Here is a 21,466-nt window from a genome sequence, read left to right on the forward strand (position 1 = left end):
GTTTGTTATGAATTATGCACATTAAAATTTTGAGTCAGGAATTGCATAATTCTTTGTGAAAATATGGTGTTACACAATGATTTCCCGAAAGCAATAATCAAAGGATAAAACTACAGTAGACTTCAGTTAATCTGACTCCGGCTATTTCAATTCTTCAGTTAATTCGACCACGATTATCTCTTATTTAAAACGCCTATTTTTGACCAGCATTAAGAAGATTTTCAAGGAATAACCGCAGCTCACAATGTCCGATTTCGCTATTTACCCAATTCTAATGCACTTCTTTTTTCTTATTAATTCCCCAAAAATTAGGCCGATGACCGTGTTCGCGATGTTTGTATGCATTGTTGCATAACAAAACTGTATTACAGCACAGATGACTTTAAAAATCATGAGGCAAAGCTGTCTTTAGGAAGCTAGCAGCCACTGTGCAATACGTATCCATACCCTTGGCGATTTTTCTTGCTGTAGAACTCAGTGGCCGTTACACATTTGTTTTGTTTAGGAGCTTTAGTACATTATCTGTACGTTAGTTTTCTACTTTGTACACAAGAAAGCAGGTGCGTGTTTGATTTGAGGGCGTTTCAGAAGCGGACAAATACTGCCAAATGAATCAGCTGTGTCTTTTTGAGTTTTCTCTGCATCTTGTTTAGTTCGACCCGCCGGATAATTTTTATTTCATTGGCCCCCCGTCAGGGTCTTTAACATAAGTTGAAAGAGCTGTGGTTTCTGGACGAACACCACAACATCCCACATGTGCTACTCCTGGGTCTAGCCGCTCTCAGGAGGTGGCCACACGTTACGACCCTGCTGAACAAACATGCAACAACGTGCCACTGTCCCCAAGCACTCCCGCCATCTTTGTAGTGACCCCCTTCAGCTGACTGTGCTCGCTTCCTGCACCTTCCACGCAGCTAGAAGTTACGTTCATGTGTGTCTGGACAGAAGGCAGAGGAACATGGGTGAGTGTCCTGGTTACCTGGAGGCCATAGCCGGAGCCAGGTGTGTCGTACAGGTAGACTGGCAGTTTCTCTATCGACTCCAGCACCATGACTAGTTTACGCAGCAGGGTCACAAATGGGGAACGGCTTCTGCAGTCGGAGAAAAAGAAAGGGAACATGTCAGAAGGAGAGAACACCGCTTTCAACTTTTCCTTTTAAATCTCAACGTTGACAGTTTTAATCCTGCCTCCAAACACTATGGATCCGTTTGCTGGCCTGGCATATTAGTAGGCGAACTGGAATTGTGAAGCAAACACATTATGATTAGCTTATCAAAAAAAAAAAAAAAGAAAATCAGAAGAATATAATCTTGCTGATGCAAACATGGCCAGACCTTCCATGGAATGACAGAGATACATCCTTGACTAGATGAATAGTGTAGTCAGACAAAGATCACCTACTGTTTTGCACATTGCCTCAAAAACAAAAACACTACACAAATACAATAGCTCCTGAAGCACAGTTCTTTGAACTTGTGGTTGCATGAATGGTCAAGCATTTCTGGATTCTGGCGTTTCTGGTTAACAAGGGATGATGAGAAGTTCGTGATTCTGTGGCCAAGTGTACACCGTATGCCATATGCTTGATCACCATCAGAAGCGAATATTAAAAAAAAATTCAATTGAATTCTGGTATAAGAAATATGGACTAAACAAGATACCGAATTCATATTTAAAGTTTTGAATATTTGCACACACCCCCATATTACTTATGCCCACTGTACATAGCTCCTTGCCGTCGTAACCCTTACGACTGCCATAAGCATACTGCTGTCCTTTGTAGCGACTAGTATGCGCTATCTTACGTGGCATTCACATTGGTGAGTAGCTAAGGTCATGTGACAAAGTTGGTCACAAAGCAATGGCCACAAATGGTTGCTTTGGCTGAAAAGCAACCAATTTCGTGAACTCACGCTCACTGACAAATTTTTGAAATCCATGACTGAGGTCGCACTGGAACAATTAGCGGTAGAAGGATGTCTGTACATGCCGACGCTTATTTTATAAGGCGATGGCGGTGCAAGCAGACATGAATGACACCAATAGCAAGACATTGCAGTGTGGCAATGGATAAGTCGTGCTCGCCAGCGTGAACATTGGTCACCGAGTTGCAGTTGCACGACCTTTGTCAATCGCCGGTGTGAATGTGCCTTTCTGTCTAAAACCCACAGTTTGGCACACTGTAGAGGAGGGCTCTAGATTAATATTGAACACTGGTGTTCCGACAACTCAAAAAGTAGGGAAACTTGTTGGTCACCACACTAAGGCACTGGGTAACAGACCCAAGCACCAACTCTCTGAAGCGACCAGCACGTCAGCGGTCGACACCGTGGCATTACCAAGACGGCACTGCCTCGAGACGACGTAAGCTGACAGCTTTATCTTCCACAAGCGTAACTCTGCGCAGCCATGTCAGCATGCGCGGATGACTAACCTGTGGATGGTTACACACACAATTGGCACGCTTTGCCACACATCAATGGCAAGACCCATTAGAGTAGAACCCCGTTGATACGTTTTTCAAGGGACCGCAGAAAAAAAAAATGTAGCAGTGAAGAAGGGTACAAATTGCCATAGCAACGTAAGAAACAACTCTGAATGGCTGCCAGTAATTACTAGACTTCTCAGTACTCGTACGGTGATCGGAGAAGGCGCTTGTGCACGTGTATAATTAACTCTTTCCCTACCATGCCCATTGGGCATCGTTCGCCCGCTAATGATGGCTTCAAATGCAATTTTCAAGACCCTCCGCACAGTTCATGAACACACTGTGCCATCTGACATATAGCAGTAGAACTAAACATTTCCTTCTTGTGGAATTAGTTTAATGAGCTCCAAGAAACGTGTGCACTTATCAGAGTTGAAAGCGATAACGGTTGCCTCTGCAAGCGGCGTGCGTGCTCCGAAACACTGCATATCTCACAATTCCGCAGCAGCTGCACTGATTTTATCGGTGGCTCAAGCAGCAGCTAGTCAGTAAATGACAATTTCATCTGACTGATTCTGAGAGCGATGAGAATGGAAATCAACCCGAACTTGAGGATGCACTGCTAGTTTGTGCTCCTCCAACAAGTGAAGCCATTCAGCCCTAGCGAACTAACAGAAAGACATACCGAAACTGCAAAAAATATTACGACAGCAAAATACAGCAGAAAACAAAAGTTTAATGCAAGACTTGCAATGTTCCTTTATGTTTCACATCGAGGAACTACTTTGCTGCATGGCACGCCCAAATGCAAGGCTTTCAGCTAAATTTTTGTAGTGCAAGTAGTTTTCAAGAAAAAATTTTGATTTCTTCCAGATAATGGCTATTGTAAAGCAAGACCTTCTGTATATTTCAACTATTCTCTGGCATTTTTTTTTTTTGTTTTAAGGTACCAAACGTATCTATACTATTTTATGACATAGATCTCGTTAATATAATTTGCATGCTTGAAAAGCTGATTCATTATGCTTCGCTTTCATGTATTGCATTTTCCCCACGATAGGGAAAGAGTTAAGGGACATGATCCGCGACAGTGGCCCCTTACCACTCATGAGATGCTTCACTGCAATATTTTGTGTATGCTTCGCCGCGTAACGCAGCTCTATCGCAGCGAAGCTGACTAAAGAAATCCACCGATTATGCAACGCAAATAACACCCTTTCAGGTCCCAAAATAAATGTAGCTCTGCGCTAGGTGCATTTGGCCAAGTGTGCGTGGTTCCCGGTAGGTTTTAATAGATGCACACTTTTTCGGGTGCTTTGCCAACTGTTCTGTGACCACTTTCTTCCAACGCTTGTGCAGCCCCTGGCTTGTGTAACTTCGGTGCTCTTGTTGCAGCGTGTAACAGCAAATTTTCCTCTACACTGCTATATTTACATGAGCGTTGCGTTCAAGTGTATTATAAGTGAGGTATTATAACATTACAGAATAGCGATATATCAAATTGGAACACAATACATGGGAGTCGATAGGGTTTAGGTTGAGACCACGAAAACGCGATGTAACAGCTGGGAAAATGCAACAGCGAGGAACATAACGGGGTTCCACTGTACTCAGTCCCCATAACTGCAGTTTTGGACCAAGGTTCAAGTGTGCAGCACTAGTAACAGTGACAATATTGTAATAGGTGAACTAACAACATTTTGTGCAGTAAAGGAAAGAGCAGCCATTTTTTTTTTCATGGAACTTGCACTTTGTTTTCACAAACTGCAAGTTCTGCATAAACCTGCGCAGGCCAATCTGGGTAACATAAGCTAGTACAACATGCAATGGCATACCATAGATGACTCCGTCGAGCTCCCCAAGTGAACTCTCGACACATATAATACAAGAGCACAACTGAAGTAATTTGTTTGGGGAGTAAAGACCTCTTATAAGCAAAAGTGGAGGCATGGCTATTGCCCGGGTGAGGCTGATAAATGAAGTCTCTATGGTAAAATGTGGTGTGACAGGACTCACTCGTTGCCGTAAGGCTTGTCGTGGAAGCAGTTCTTGAAGATGTGCACCCTGTCCTTGAGCAGGCGATTGGCTCTCCAAGCCAGGTGGCCATTGCTCCCTTCCAGGCCCTGCACGATTGGTAGGGGGTTACGTTCAACCTTCTAACCCCAAAATCCCAAGCGCTGCTTATCCTACCAGTGTGCCCCGATAGCACCAAGGGCAAATCCTACTCATCCAAGGCCCCTTTTCCTTTGCTTTGCTCTGCTGTAACGAGTTGTGCATGCAGGCTCATTCCAGTGATAACACAGCTGACTTTGGGCACTTGTGTGCATCATTTTGTAGTTTAGATTTGTTTCGCTATCATGAGTGTAGAGAACATTATTGCACACTTTTATGTACTTTGAGAAAAAAACTCTACAGACACCTTAATGTTTCCATTGAATACAAGGAATGAACTGAACAATTGACCTTTTTTAAAGAGAGCATTATGTGTAAAAAGTTGGCCATGTAACAAAATTTTTGAAATTTCCTGTCCTCTTTCAGGAAAGAACTTGGGTGAGTTAAAGGGCTAATGTGTCAATATCCAAAGTCTGTTGTTTGCTTAATAACACAGTGGCCATGAGAGATAATGTAGCAGAGGTGTCCCAATTAGCTTGACTGACCACCAACAATTCTTTAATAAACATCCAAACTCGTTACACAAGTGCTTTTACATTCCACCCCCATCACAATCTGGTCAGGGCAGCGGAGATTCGAACCTTCAACCTAGCCACTGAGCTCCTGCTGCCAGTGAGCAGCAACAACGTTTGCATCACAAGCTCACCCACCTCGTACAGTCAGTGCAAAGCGAATTTCATCCCTCCACGACAAAAGCAACAAAGCAGGAGCATGTTGGTCACTGTACTAAGGCACTGAGCAGAGGTGCCAAAGCGCCAACTCTCAAAGTGGCCAGCACATTGGCAAATGCCCCAAAAGTATCACCAAAACAGTGACACATCGAGACAGTGTGCTCGCCAATGGCCTTATCTTCCATGAGTGTAAGTACCAGACAGTCTGTGAGGCAAACATGTCTGAATGGCATAACTCATGGGCAATGCATGTCATGAATTATAGTCAAACATCAATTTAACTAAATTCGTGATGTAACGAACTATTTTATTTCCCCCATCTTAGTTCTACTGAATTAACAAAACCTCGATACAACGAAGTTTTTCGCTGCAAGTGCAACTTCCTTATATCGAGGTATGACTGTATAATGTTCTGTTGCAAAAAAAAAAATAAACTGGGTTAATGAACGACGCACTTGGTGGTAACTCACACTCTTTCCGAGCAGGCGTAGCAGCGCCTGAACCAGCCCACTGCTGTGCAGCTCATAGGCAGACACGGCCCTATCGTCCTGCAGGAGCTGCACCAGTTCCTGGAGGGCCAGCCTCAGCTGACGGCCCCAGTCCGAGTGCGGCTGCATGACACGAGAAGAGAGGCGAAAGGGTTAAGACAGTTGCTTAGGAAAGCCCAGAAACATGTTCCACCTCATTGCTTCAAGTTCCATCTGACGCTTCAAGCTCTTCAGATTGCTTTTCTAACTCGATTTTCCCATTGGAGTGATGTCAATTGCCTTCTCGTCATGTTAAAGTCAAACTGCCAATACTTCATTTCCGCCATGCATTTCTAGATTTCTAGAGCCATGATAACTGCAGTGTTTTAACTAATGTGCCAACAAAATGATGGCATAGCTAGGTCACTTGATCTGGCTTTGTCTAGTTCCACGATAGCAATGGTGATCTAAAGGAGCCTGTTGCCGGTGGCTGTGGGCACACCACATTGCAATCAACTAGCGAAAAAAACAAAAAAACATCTACGATTGTTTCCCGATAGACAGTGTTCTTGGCATAGCCTCTATGCAGAGTTTGTTACTTTTAATGCTCCACACAAAGAACTGCAGGAACGAAAATGGTAGGTTTAATGTTGACAAAAAGACAGCAGCGTGAATGCGTTGGGCACATAACCAGTGCTCTACTAAGAGTTATCGAATGAATGCCTAAGGAAAGGAAACATTTAGCAGTGCCAAAAAGATATATTTTGCATTATGAGTCTTCTGAGCTAAACAGCTGAGAAAGTTGGCACTGCGTTATGCCAGATCACTAGTCTTTTGAACATTCAGTGCCGAGTTACTCATACCATGTAGCTTACCCTTCACACACACACAACTTGCGTATTCCAAGACTGCCTCACAAGAAAATCATACGCATAAATTAGTACCGTATTTATTTGATTATAAGGAGGTCACGATTATAAGGCGATGGGGCCAATACTGGGATCCAAGAAAGAAAACTTAAGTACGCACACTAATATAAGCCGATATAGAGTAGCGACGGATTATTCAGACTCTGCAGGGATTGCCCGAAATACTGAATTACTAACACAGCCAGAATATAGATAAACGTAGATAACAAATGTTTCATAGAAAACCTACACTTCTTGTGCACCACTGCAGTTGAGGGAGGCAAAAAATTGAATAGTCGATGAAAATTTTAAATTTACACGCACAAGATGCACCATTCTAAGTGGTCCGACTGACAAAGGAGGCCCCTGTACTGCAGTCGGCCTAAAAGAAGCCGATGACTACCAACAGTGCCCTCACCTCCTGCCAGCTGGAGAGCTGCTTCTGGCAGGCACGGTCGATCTGGTCCACAATCTTGCACAACCTCGTCACCACCACCCGGGGCTGCGCTTGGGCACTCCGGAAGTGTGCATTGTAGATGTCCCGCGCCTGCACACGCACCTGCACGTGGGGAAACTTTGTTAGCCCCGCCTGAGCTAACGTGATTTGCATGCAATGTCTTCAACAATTTGGACAGAACCTCGATTGTAGTGCAAAATTGCAGTACAGTTTCTTCATTGGCACCACACATGCAGCAGTGTTAAAAAGTTGAAACCTTTGAGTTTGTTCAAAAAAAGCTGTGCAGCGTTTCATACTGGACTTCTTAGTTTTTCACTGTTACAGACGACCAGCGCAGGAGTTCGACGAAGAAGGGCAGCACAAAAAAGACGCACATAGCACTGTGCTTTCAACAAAACATTTATTTTTACGGTAGAAAGGTCTTCATGCCAACTACCACAACAAAATAAGAAAAGGCATGCACAGGCACTGCTTCCAATGCCATCATCGCACATTATCGGCCAGATTCCTGCTCTTCCCCTGCAACTCTGCCCAATAAATGCAGAGCCACAACATGTGTTGAATGTCCACTGTAGCAGCTGGAACATCACTTTTCACTTATTTCCTCACGCCTAGCAAATGATACCCGAGTCACTATGAACAGACAATGTAACTAAAGACAGGCAATTCAGGCGCAAGCATTTAGGAACCCACTGTACTCTTTCTGTTCCCCCCGTCAGCTCAACCCACCTTCTGCTTCAGCGCCTCCATCTTGGAGCGAAGGCGCCTTCCGCGGCGGCCCGCCCAACCCGCAGCGAACTCGGGCCCCAGGGAGGTCTCGGCCGTGAAGGAGTGCCGGGTGCCGCGGTTGGACTCGAAGATGAAGCCGGGCAGGTCCTCGCGCAGCAGGGTGGCCTGCTGCTGCCCGTCCGAGTTGTGGATGGCGAGCTCACCCTCCCGCCGGCACGACAGGGACCAGTTGCCCACTACGAGCCGCAGGGCACTGGGACTCGACAGCAGGGGCTGACTCGGGGTGTGTGGCTTCACCTGCACACACATGCACAACAGGGAAAGAGATAATTGTCAACCATTCGCTTCAAATTCGATTCGAACCTAAATTTACTATTCGCCCACCCCTAGCCAAATGGACACTGCTGCTCACCAGGGTGCGTGCTCTCTGGAGCTTCTCGAGGAACTCCCCCCGGTTCTCTGAGGAGTCGGAGCCTCCCTCGGGGCTGCCGCTCGAGTACATGGTGGCCAGCTTTCCGTCGAGGATGAAGCGGAACCAGCCGTTGGAGCCGTGGGAGAGCTCCAGCGCGGCCGCCTCACTCCACAGGTAGAGGCAGTCGCGTCCCCGCACCAGGCTCCAGTCACGCCAGTGGTACGGTCGGCCCGCCACGATCTCGCGTGCGTCTTCCTGGGGCGCTGGCTGCTGGGCCTGTGGCTGAGGTTCCTCCTCCTGGGCCGTGCTGGCCGGCTGCTCCAAGGCCTGCGAGGGGAAGGAGAATGAGCTAGGACATTAGATGACTACTGAGGCAGCCTGTAAACAATTCATTCTCCTAAAGCACAAGGCTAGGCTAAGCTAACTTGCTACTTTAAATACACACAGACATTAGAAACAGAAGTCAATATAAAATAGGATAGATGCCAAAAATCACACTGGGACACCAAACAAAATGAATAGGATGGGTAGTGAACATCGCCATCCTGTCTATTTTATATGGTATCCCAACACGATGTTCAGCGTCTGTCCTGCCTATTTAATGTTGGGTTCTGTTTAGAACTTGTTTTGATTGCTTGATTAGGTTAAACATCTCGTAGCGCAACCACACTATGAGTAATGCCTCCACAGCATTTCCTGCTAAGTATGAAGTGAGTAGGGTTTCACTGTGCTGCCTACAGGCAGCAACACAGCTAGATGAACCCATAACATCACAAAACATCGGTGAGCTAGTTTGTTTTCCAAGGTTAGCAAATCACACCAAGGAACACGAAGGACACTAACGGCACACCAATATAGGAAGATGACAAAGAAAGTAAGACACGAAGAGTGGTTACCGTATTTACCCAAATCTAACGCTATATTTTTATTTTATGAATTGGCAACACGATACATTCTAGTGCATTTTCATTTCCTGCAAATTGGGCACGCATTAGAATTGGGTAAATACAGATAGTTAGCACTCCTTGCAACTTGCTGTCTCCCTTGCCTCCACGTTCTCTGGTGCTGGTGTGCAAGCTACAGCAGCTACTGCTGCAAAAGAACCGGCCCGTAAGTGGAAGGCATACAAAGCCAGCTCACCACTTCCTCACGGGCGCCCCGCACTGTGGAGGACGGTGTTGCCTCGTCGGAGGAGTGCTCAGTCGACAAAGCGGCCCCTCCTCCGGCCAGTGCCTGCACCTTGGAGAAGACCCCCAGGCGAGCAAAGTGCTCCAGGAAGATGGTGGGGGCCTTGGTCATCACCTCCTGGATCATCTGCAGGCAGATCAGCAGGCTGTCCTCGTCCTCCTGCTCGTCATCGTGGAAGAGAAGAACACAGAAGCGTGAATTTGACAAAAAGAGAGAAGCAGTGGACTGCAACACTCGCAGCAACGGATACCTTTTGGCACCAATAGCTTTGTGGTTCTAAACCGTGTCCATCTCAAAAGTTGCTTCTCAAGCGACATTTCAAAGCAGTGTTAACGCATTGAAAAATTTCGTCAGGGTTCTGTGGGCAAGTGCAACCGTCTTCTGCCCGCACTAATTTTGCACACACTAATCCGCAGCAATCACCACCTACTGATGAATTTCTAAGAGCCAATGGCATTGGCGGAGTACGTGTGAAACGTACGTCTTGAAAGCCTAGATTGTAGTGTCACAGGCTAGTGAACTGAGGAGCCAACGCCACTAGTGGGGAATGACGATTAATGGGGCTTTACGGTGCAAGGTTGGCCAAGGGAGGCCACAGAGCGCTAGAAAATGGTAGCGCCATTAGTGGGGACTGTAGGTGGTATTTCTACAGCAAATAAGCCTCCCAGAAGAGTGTAAGGCGAGAGGTTGGCTAAGACGACCAAGACTAGGTGCTCTAGACATTAAATTCATTCTGTCAAACTACCAAAGCCTCCTTGAAAACCAGCAAGAGGACAGTAAGCATTCACATTTCATGAAACAATTACATAAACAAGTAAAAATGGTAGATTTTGCACATTTCTTTCTTAAAAAGTGGTCCCAAAAAATTAACTGTGCATTGCGATCGGTTTGGAAGTAACTGCATTGGCAACAGTCTGTGCACGTAGTATTTAGGAGGCAACAGCAGGCAATATGCTCAAACAACATTCGGTGGTGCCCAATGCAAACCAAAAATCAGAATCAGTTCCGCCAGCATTGTTGTCACAAGATGGCGGTAGATTAGGTTTTCATGTAGGTTGGCAACAACAATGCTCCACTTTGATTACAAAAACTTATTCAAAAGGGAATATATTTTACATGCCAAACTAAGAACAACAGAGCCGGGTCACAGGGCAACCTGGTTAAATGGTTAGCCAAGGCATGGGTCTTACCTTGCTTGCAAATGCAGAAATGCAGAATATCAAACGCAATAAACCACACCATGAAAACATTTTGTAGCCCATAGACAAAGGGCTAGCTGACAGCGACGATGATAGACATTACATGTGAACAGATCTACATTCTGTATTGGTAAACACCTTTATCTCACTGCAAAGATCAGAGGCCTGACCTGCTACCTTCCTTGTTGAAAAGTCAGGTGCTGGTAGATTTGGGTACACCTTGTTCTCTTACTCTGAACCCATAAAAAGTCGGCGCGTGTTACAATCAGGTACTTCTTTCTGGGGTTTTACATGCCAAAACCAGTTCCGATTACAATCAGGTAGAAACATTATTTCAAAAGGAAAAAGTATGTAGCCCAGAAGGGGTCAAATCGGCTTTGTGCAGTGGAAGGAGTTTACTGCAGAATGCAGCGAGTCCTAACATATTCTCATATGCACTGGTTGAACATTAAAAAATGTCAAAAAAGTCGAAAAATCTCGGTCAGCTCTAGGGTATGTCTTTAACCAAGTAATGTACTGTTTTTGTTCAATGTAGCAACAAATTTTCACAATGTCAAATCAAAGAAACTGCACCCAAGCTGTACAAGATAGGCCAAGTAAGCTGCTCACAGCTGAAACTGTACCAAATAAATAAATAGCAAGCAAAAGACCATGACTTGGGTCTATCAGGCCCTCAGTACTCGCGAAAACCTGTCTCGTTTGAAAAGTACCACACACAATCGCACATTCCAAGGCCACTCCACTTAGCACACACACCTCAGAATCGAGGACGCTGGCGAGAACCTCGACGACGAGTGATGCAAAGTTTGGTACGCCCTTCTCTGTGTTGCCCATGTCATTGAGCAGAGAGGGCTGGATGTAGTGCAGCATCTTCCTGATCAGGTTCAGGCTGGACTTCCTGCATTCACAGCAGAACAAGAAGGTGAGAAAACAACCAAGACGGTGCAACAAAAGACACACGACGGCCTTGCTGAACTTGACAGAACCAAAGTCACTGCCCGTTTTTTTAAGCTTTACAACATCGAGAAGCATTCACTGACGTTCATACATGTGATCGGAACAGTACCTTCAGACTGCTATTTTGCTTTCACCTAAATCTGGCTATCGCTGCCAATTTTAGTGTCACTGCTGCTGTTTAGGTGCACGTAGTTCAGCGTGGACACATTAGAATGAAGCAAAAAAAAAAAAAAAAACATTTTAGTGGGCCAGTGCTTTGTTACAACGATGTCATTAGTCATAAGCAATGGGCAGTGGTAAGTAACTTGTACATTTGCCTGCTTTGAGTAGTGCTAAACGATGGAAAAGAATAAACAGAGACTCGACAGTTCATGAGGTACTGTAAGGTGCCCATAGTCTGCTGTATATAAGCCCTTATCTATCGTTTATAAGAGTCTATCTGTGAGGTGGCAATGGTCGCTTGAGTATCAGAATACCCGGAGGCTGTCCTGTTGGTAGGCGTGTGGCAAGCAAGGCGATGCGCTCACCTGACTGAGCGGATGAGTGTGTGCTGGAAGGTGAGGCAGAATACGGGCAGGAGACGCCGCAGGTAGACGGGCGCCATCTCGGGGTCCCCCTTGGGCTCGCCGTCGTCCTCTGGCTCGCCAGGCGTGGCCCCGCCGGCCCCAGACGACGAAGCACCTCCCCCGCACGACCTCTTCTCTCCAGGTGACTCCCCCACTGGGCACATCCACTCGCCTGCATCCACACAAGGCACACACTAGACATTTGGGCTTCACCTCAGCGCTGTGCTTTAATTTCAACCAAGATGGTGCTACGTGCTTGCAAGTGTGGTGGTCACGTGGGGAAGTTTATTGGCAGCGAGAAAATTACATTTTAGCGCATGACCCCTTGCACCACAAAGTTTTGCAGTACTGACGGAGTTCGTAACAAACAATTCGTGCAGTATTCGAAAGTTCAGATGCATGAATCATACCGAATATGACGTCAACTCTTCAAGTGAACATGGCAATCAGTTCTGTGAAAGCCCACGAGGTGCAGGAAAGTTAATGAAAGGGAAAAATCGTCATCCACCTGACTGTATGTAGCACAAAGTAATGAAGGAAACCCATACAGGTTTCTTTGAAAGAAAACTTTGCAGTTGAAGAAAAATCCTGGATCAGGACGAATTTTTCAACTGCAAAGTTTTTATTTCTAAGAAACCCGTAGGAGTTTTCTTTCGTATCTTTGTGCTACAGTCAGGCAGACAACGATTTTTCCCTTTCAACTCCTCGAGTCCCTCGTTCCAACAACTGCAAACACTTCGGACAATGACTTGCACCTATGGAGCTGTCCTTGGTTACTTTTATGTCAGACTTCACTTGGAGGTGCTTGCTAAAGATTTTCTGATGTTCCATTCCATCCACACTGCCAATCACTCTGGCCACACCCAACTGATTTGAGCACAACTTTAGTAGAAAACTGCTTATAAAGGCAAGCTTGCACGCGTGTAGTACCGTATTTACTCGAATCTAGGCCGACTCCAATTCTAAGCCGACCCCCCAAAAGTTCGAAGTCAGAAAAAAAAAAAACTTACCTCGAATGTAGGCCGAACGAAAAAGCGAGGACAGCATTCGCAACATGAAACAGCATTTATTAAATTTGAACACGCCGAGCTCATTCTATGTCACCATCGCTGCTAGCCTCGTCGCTATCTTGCTTACTGCTGACATCTTCAAACAGTGCGCTATATTCAGTACCATCCAGCGCATTAGAGATGCTGCATTTTTGGAAGGAGCGCACGTTGCGGCGCACGCAAAAACCATCTCCCATGGCCCCCTCCAACGACAGACCGATGCCGAAGTTCCGCCCGGCTTGAACGTTTAACGATGCCTCTACGGCTAGCACAACTACCGTATTTACTCGATTCTCACGCTTCCTCGATTGTAACGCGCACCCGTTTTCCATGAGGAAAAAAAAGTCCTTTACCAGTACCGCGCACCTCATGCTTTCAAACAGAAATACAACTTTCTGTCATTTGGAAAAATAGATTTCCTCCCGTTGCACTGAAGTTGCAATGAATAAAAAAAAGTCGCAGTTTCGCCCGAAAGGCGATGCATCGAATGCGATAGCAAATTAGTAGACCGCTATTAACAAGCATGGTGTCACGCCCGCACAAGCAAACATGAACACATCTCGCTCGTTGACCGCGGAAACTAACTGTGAGAACGCTGGAGACGAAGCGCGCCTTCGTGCTAGCATGCCCCTCGCTTCAACGCGGCGAAAACACGGCGCGCGGCGGACTTTACCCGTCGCAGATTGCTTTCAAGATAGGGCCAAGGCGATCGTATCGCCGGAGTGGATTGTCGCAGATTACGTCCTGCTTCGGTACACTGAAACCGTTCCGCATTGCTTTGCTGGGGAAAATCCTCTCCTTCTGTTTGCTCCAGTCCCGCTCGCAAGTTTCGGATTCTCCGAACGCCCGTGATGCGGCCCGATTTCTGTCCGTCTCCGCACAGATGATCACTTTCCTTTTAAATGCGGCATCATGATGAACTCAGTACTTCGTGCTGATAGAGCAGACGCTGAGAACGTGAAGACAGACGGTAGACTATTGCCTAAGCACGTGTACTGCAGCACACGGAGGAAGCTTCCGCATGCTACGGTAGCTAGGCTCGACGCGCGTGCGAGGCGGCCATTTTGAAATGCCGACGCAGATTTAGGGTCGTGTTGAAAGTGCGCGTTAAATTCGAGTAAATACAGTATTCGCTTACAAAGCGGCACTATAGTGGCATCGCCCATTTGGTGCCATTACGATAACGCCACACCGCGCGCTGATGCTGCACTATACCGATACTACCGATACGACGCAGGTCAAAATGGCGACGTCGCTCGTGTACTTCAGTTGGCTACTGGCGCGGCTAGTAGTGGCTGAGATACTGACTTTTCTAGATGGCGCTAACTATGCACCATATTTATCAGTTTCAGTTAAAAACTGGCGTGTTTTTTTAAATCCTCGAATCTAAGCCGACCCTAAAGTTTCGTATGTGATTATTTGAAAAAACTATCGGCCTAGATTCGAATAAATACGGTACTACAATTCGTGGCAGAAGAGCAAAGTACCGGGAGACTGCAGGATGGCAGCCACTTCCCGGTGCCCCTCATCGTTCCTCTCGCGTGCCTTGTCCAGGGGCGTCTTCCCGTCCTCGTCGCGCAGGTCGGGGTTGGCACCGTGCCGAAGAAGAACCTGCAGCAAATGTGGGGAACAACGCATGAATGCGCCTGCCAGCACAGATACAAGCATAAACAGACAAGAAAGAAACAAGGTTGACAGGCTGTTGAATCATGAAATGTTAATCACAACAAGCAAAGAAGGAATATGGGTAACAGAGCAATCATTGCATTCTACTGGTACTAACATATCGGGCAGAAACATGGAGGTTAATCAAGAAGCTTGAGAGGATGTTAAGGACTGTGCAACAAGCGATGTAACAAAAATGTTAGGCAAAGCATTACGAGAGAGGAAGACAATGGTGTGGATTAGAGAACAAACGGGGGCAGCCGACATTCTAGTTATCAAGAGGAAGAAATGGAGCTGGGGAGGCTACGTAATGTGTAGGGTGGATAACTGGTGGTTTATTGTAGTTACAGAATGGGTGCCAAGAGAAGAGAAGCGCAATCAAGGACGGCAGGTCGTGGGATGAAATTAGGAAATTTGGAGGCATAAAATGGGGTCAGCTAGGGAGGGCATTTGGAAATCACTGAAGGCCTTCGTTCTGCAGCGTACACAAATGGGCCAATGAAGACGAATGAAAATGCGAGCAAGAGAGAGGCACAAGAGCACCGCCCACCTTGGCCACACCAGGGCGACCAAAGCAGGCGGCATAGTGGAGGGAAGAGGAGCGCTGGCCCTTGTTGACATCAGCGCCCCTGTCGCAAAGGAACTCCACCATCTCCTGGGTCCCGAAGGCAGAGGCCCAGTTCAGCAGCGTCTGGCCCACGTCGTCCATGAAGTTCACCTCGATGCCTGCGGCCAACGGAAGAATAGGGAGAAGAGGAATGTCAGGCAAACAAGTCCCAACACACACACAGGTGATAGATTAGTGCCCGAGAATCTCTAAGGCTACAACATTTCTAAGCCGCACTCGGACCCACGAGGAGCCACAGTTTGCCCACCCCTGTATTACACCCTTGCCCATTTTCCTTGGTAAAAAAATAATTTGGTATGCGCTGTATTTTTACTTCGTTTAGGAGCTTTAAGGGTTATTTCTATGTTAGTTTTATACTTTAACAAATACAAAGTGGGCATGGATTTGGTTTGGGGGAGCGTTAGAATTGGGCAAATACTGCCAAACGAACAGGCTGTGTGTTTCGGAATTTTTTTTTTCTGCATCGCGTTTTAGTCGACCAGCCGAATAATTTTATCAGTTTTATCGGTCCAGCCAGGGTCAAAATAACGGAAATCTACTGTATCCAGTTTCTAAGCATGCAGTATGCCAATATACTGGTACAGAGGTCAGCATACTTCTCTAGACTGTGCAAACCGCGTTCTCAGGACTGCGCTGGTGATATCGGAAGATGATATGTGGTCCCAATTCGGCTGTATGCGAGGTAGCGTGACTAAATTTAGTTTCCATTGATTTCTCTCGATCTGGTGGTCGGCTCAAGCTATGGTAGCTGCTTTTGCCCTGAGGTGTGTGTTCTAGACAAGTGTGCTGACCTCTGCATATACAAGCACAACACAGCTAGACTAAATTCTCGATCTGCACGTACTGTCAACAGACATCACACGTACTGTCAACGGACACCACAGGCAGCGGAACAGTGCTCACCGCCCGAGTCGATGGCGTCTACGAGTGCGTCCGTGTCCTTGCTGCGTATGCAGTCGATGAGCTGCCGGTGGGTGCGCTCGCCCCCCGCACTGTCCACCCGGCGGAGGGAGCTCAGTCGGGTGGAGACCGAGGCCACGCCGGCCTTGGGAAGTGCCTTGCGACCTTCAAACAGTAGCACGAGGAGAAGGTCCACCAGGCGCATTGTGTCCAGAACGCACCTGTGACCCCAGCAGCACAAACACTTTTAGAGGGACAGTAAAAAGAAATACTAAATCAGTTTATAGTACTGGACTAAGTATTCTTTCCAAACAAAATTGTCGTTAATTTAAGAAGTTGAATGCTGAAAGAAAAAATGAAGGACAAGTTCCTCTTTTAGATTCTCAATGACAGCAGCTAAATAATTGTGATATCGTTTTTCATTCTTGAGTTTACAGTTGATCTTCTAGTTTGTTTTTAATTATGCGATATTCAACAAATTTTTGCAAGAACATTGATGCCAGAAAAAATCAGCTCTTTACAATCAGTAGATTTAAAATTTTTCTTTAAAATGCAAGAACGCCCATCAAATTCGGTGCAGTAGGTGCCGCAAAACAATTTTTCTGTTCCTATGTATTTAAGTAGCAGCTCCCGAGGTAAAGCAGCACATTACCGTACATCCCTCTTGGTGCCCTCTAATTACTGCGCTCACACTGATCCGCATGGGGAACCAGTCCAAGTGCCCTTGACACCGTAATGTTATTAACAGCATCTCAATGTCTCAATAAATACAACTTGGAGGAACGACACCTTTTAGAGCCCACTTGACCGAACAGCACCCTTTGCGCGAACCCGTGCTTACCGTTCATCTCCTTGAAGGGCAGACTCTATGGCATCGGGCAGCTCTGACCTAGGAGATCCTGCAAGCAAGCATTGATGCAGCAATCCTTTAACACTGGGGGCGAGAACATTATGAACTGCGACTGCCACAACTATCGTGAAGCAAACTCTTGGAGCCCTCTCACAATTATGGGACCAAAAAACAGAGGTCCATGGAAATTAGACCACTGTGCAGAAACTAGGAAAGTTGAAGTTGGCAAGCTCCTATTACAATCGGATGAAAAGCCCCATTGTCTGCAGTGCTCTATCGAATAGGCAAAACATGCTCATTACGAGTTCTTTTTGGACCGACAGGTTGTACAACACAGCAGCAGGCTCTTCCAAACCACTACAGTTAGACTTTCTTATGGCAAATTTGAAAAGACCGGTAATCTGTTTACCTTCCCAAAAGTTAGGTTTGGAATACCTTGAATCTACAATGCACCAAACAAAGGGCCCATCCATATGGGCTGGGCCACCAAGCCATTCTGACCCATCACAGAGGGCTAATCGCGAATTTTGAATAAAAACAAAGTGGAATAGTTTTACATTATACCAGCCATGGACAACATAGAGGGGTGGATTGATTTGAGCGGTTTAATTGCCCCAATGAACACATGGGCTATGAATGACACTAGAAATTGACGTAAAAAAAGTGGGTGCTTGAGCAATGTGATGCATGGCACTGCACCATGACATGCACCCTAGAGGTGAACATCGCACATGACAAGTCTTGTGTAAACAAATACATGCAGTGGATTACACATAGCTCTCTGCTCAACACCCACGCGAACAAACAAGCAAACAAAGTACTCAAATGCACACATCCGTGGCCTTAAGGCAGTTATCGTTCCCACAAACAAGACGGGCACAAAGAACAAAAGACCGGACAGGCGGTACCGCCCATGCTGTCCTGTTTTCTGTTGTTTGTACTGGTGTGCAAATATTCAAAACTTTCAAATAATGAATTGCGCAGTGTCCTATTCAATTGTCTTTGAATCAAAACGTCACTATTCGTAAATGAGAATATTTTTCTAATACTTTTTGAATATTTCAAAAAGTCAACTGTGGCCAAATGCACATAAAATTGGAGCAAAAGGTACGGGAAATTTTCATCTCCGCGGGCATAGTATATAGACATAAAACATGAGAACTTGCGTAGTGGAACAGGCTATGTCGCTTAGGTAGCCATACTTTACCGGCTATGCAACCGGCTATGCAGTCCTCTGCATGTGAACAAACTACCTGTTTACACCTAGTGCTCATTTGTGCTTTTATTAACACTTCATAACGTACTATGTAATAACAGAAACTTGCTAACATCGTTTTATATTATGAAAATGGATATTTATTATTCGAGAAGTATTCGACATTCATTTGATCTGCTTCTCGCACTACTCAATTCGTTATTTGATTCGGTCTCAAAAATCACTATTCACACACCCCTGTTTGTTGAGGTGTGCAAATACAGTCGTACCTCCCATAACAAAGTTGCACAAAAATGGGTTCGGAGATACCTCCCGTGAGTGTAATAGCAGACAATCTTTCTTCTTACTTCATTAATTCATTATATCGAGGTTTGACTTATTTTGGACACGGTATAAAATACTGCCCGAACTTCACTTTTTATGTTTACTTACGGCTAGCTAGGATGAAATTTATCGCACTTCTGCTCAAATTTCATGTTTGATCACCCTCAGTTGACAGTTTAAAGTAGTCGATAACTATTCGTATCGGCAAGTAGTAACTATTTCCTTCGAAGACCGAATTGAATTTGACAATACTATGGAATTCATTTTTCAAAAGTTTTGAACGCTTGCATTCCTAGCTGTTCAGGTCAGTCTTTTGCTACGACGCCTTCACCGCGTGTCAACCAACTTCTTTTGCTCAACTCACGTGCGTGATGGCTGGTGAACCCCTGCACAGTGTAGACAGCAGGCTGATGATGGTGGACACTGTCGGTGAAGATTTTGGCTCAGCTGGTGTGGCAGCTGGTGCCGGCGTGCCGCCACTCTGCGTGCCGCCGCCAGACGGAGGTGCCAGCAGCGAGGACGCCGGCGCTGCAGCGTGAGCCATGCGCCCCAAGAGTTGCTGCACCAGGCCGTGCTCCGCCAGAGGTGCCGGGTCCAAGGACCGCCGCATGAACCGGTCCGCCAGGGAGGCAAAGCACCGGAGGGCACCGTCCGACACCTGAAAAGTGGGGCAGTCGCGGCATTTTCCTTTATTTGCGCGTGCAAGCAAGACTCAACGGCGCCTACAACTTGCGTTTAATGTCAAACATTCTTCGACAACGACGGCAATGTGCCGCCTCCTTGTTCCTCCCCGATGCTTTCTCACATCGCTTTTTGTCGATACCAGGCCGCTTAACCGTTTCAGTGTCAGTGACATGCCGGTACGGTTCCACGTTTCTGCGCTGCCATGTCCTTTTTGACATTCCTTTTGTCAGATAGGTGTGTGAGGACCACATCAAAGAGCACTTGCCATTATCAGTGTAATGTTTTCATTTCTGCACAGCAAAAATAAATTACTGTGTTCGTTTTGTAATATCCAAGAAAACCCGATAATGGGGGTGCATCACCTCCGAAAAAAACCAACACTGAAAGGGCCAATCAAGCATCAAGGCCTGCTCTTTCTTGCTGCACAATGAGTCCGAGTACGAAAACGCTGCACCAAAATCCACCATGGCCGCATCATCACAGCAACTCAGATCGACGTCTCCGTGTCCACCAACCGGGTCCCGACGCTCACAAACAAACCTCTTGGATGACAGCAGCTTCATCGACAAGTGCGTCAACTGGTACGTTGTATTTCTCAAGGATATCCACAACTTGGTGTACTATTGAGCGCAGATAAAGAGCAACGTGTTCAGAATGACCGGGCAGCTAGGCAAGCCCACACGTTTTGATCCTCAGCATGTCAGAGCTCCACTATGAGCGCCTGCTCGAACTTATCGAGAGACTCAAGGAATTGGTCGAGGCATGCGTTGCACGCACCGCCGAGTTGACGCCACAGCCAGCTACCTGCAAAATGCTTCGCATAACTTCGATTCCCACAGCGCGTGGGATCTGGCCAATTTTTTTACAACTGCAAGCTCGTGCTACGATGTGCAATATTGTGCCAGATCACTGCAGGAGATTAGGAGGGCACATCAAACTACGGATAAAATTCATGGCACTTAGTATAGGGGATGCAAAAAACTTGCTCGCATGCTCCTAATCTAGTCTAAGGTTAACTATTACATGTTATGGACTCAAACACGCACATAGCACGTGTGTGCAAATCACAGACATATTATATAGTGCGCATGATTTTAAGATGATGATAGGACCCGAAACGCAGTGCAAGACATGACATGGACAGAAAGGAAGACACAGATGCCCGCACCGGTGTAGACTGGGCTGTGCAGACTTGCTTGGAACTCTCGGCACTGTTTTTACCAATACTAACGGCAAAGCAACTTGCCCAAGCTTCCATCTTGGTCAAGGTAATGACCTCACACATTTCACAAAGTTGAAATGATTGCTCGTCTCCATAGATGGAAACGGACGCGGTTATCATCCCACAAATTCTTGGTTCACCAGATTTTATTAGGACCAGGTTTTTTTAACACAGTAAAACAACATCTAAATGTTCTATCCAAGTGCTTCTGTCTGTACCGCATCTATGGGATCGCTTCTGAGGAAACATGTCATCTGTGCCTGCAGTCAAAGCAGCAGCTTTTGTTTTCCATCCTATGAAGACTTACGTACAAAATATAGAGGCATAACACCAGAGACCATGTCAATTTTCAGTGAATGCAAGTGTTTGTACAAGACAGTGGCTCTTTGAGCCCAGAACAAGAAAACAAGACAAGACAGGTCATAGGCCTTTTTCTTAAGCTGCATAACACATCACAGCTATGCATGTGGCTAGCAAAGTAAAAGTTAAAGAAACCCTATGCAACACAAGTGACAGTTCAACTGCACTGGCAAATGTGTAAACCTTATGTCACAATCTGCCAGCCATTGGTTCCTTCAAAGCAAAATGGGAGCAAGGCACTGACTGCCAGCAACTACCAAGTGGCAGAAGATTAGAATAATCACTAATCATAATCCCTGAACATAGTTCTTAATGATAGGTAACCCTTCTAAAGTGCCTGTACTAGTTCTATGGTTGATGAATATAAAGACCCAAATGTCCCATCCCACAGGGAACTCGGCGGCAATGATCAT

At 46.1% G+C, this 21,466-nt stretch overlaps 1 protein-coding gene across 1 annotated transcript in view; it reads right to left on the reverse strand.

Annotated features, from left to right (window-relative positions):
- The window catches only part of LOC119458318 (E3 ubiquitin-protein ligase HECTD1-like), a 123,449-nt gene that overhangs the window by 44,758 nt on the left and 57,225 nt on the right, over window positions 1–21,466 (reverse strand). Inside the window, 15 exon segments of the mRNA XM_037720149.2 lie at window positions 980–1,091; window positions 4,446–4,552; window positions 5,743–5,883; window positions 7,066–7,206; window positions 7,834–8,130; window positions 8,246–8,572; window positions 9,386–9,592; window positions 11,389–11,530; window positions 12,117–12,327; window positions 14,692–14,815; window positions 15,420–15,595; window positions 16,401–16,618; window positions 17,239–17,286; window positions 17,583–17,593; window positions 19,152–19,445. Of these exon segments, the coding sequence (XP_037576077.1) occupies window positions 980–1,091; window positions 4,446–4,552; window positions 5,743–5,883; window positions 7,066–7,206; window positions 7,834–8,130; window positions 8,246–8,572; window positions 9,386–9,592; window positions 11,389–11,530; window positions 12,117–12,327; window positions 14,692–14,815; window positions 15,420–15,595; window positions 16,401–16,618; window positions 17,239–17,286; window positions 17,583–17,593; window positions 19,152–19,445 (2,556 nt within the window).

This window comes from Dermacentor silvarum, chromosome 7, assembly GCF_013339745.2.
Source record: "Dermacentor silvarum isolate Dsil-2018 chromosome 7, BIME_Dsil_1.4, whole genome shotgun sequence".
NCBI lineage: Eukaryota > Metazoa > Arthropoda > Arachnida > Ixodida > Ixodidae > Dermacentor > Dermacentor silvarum.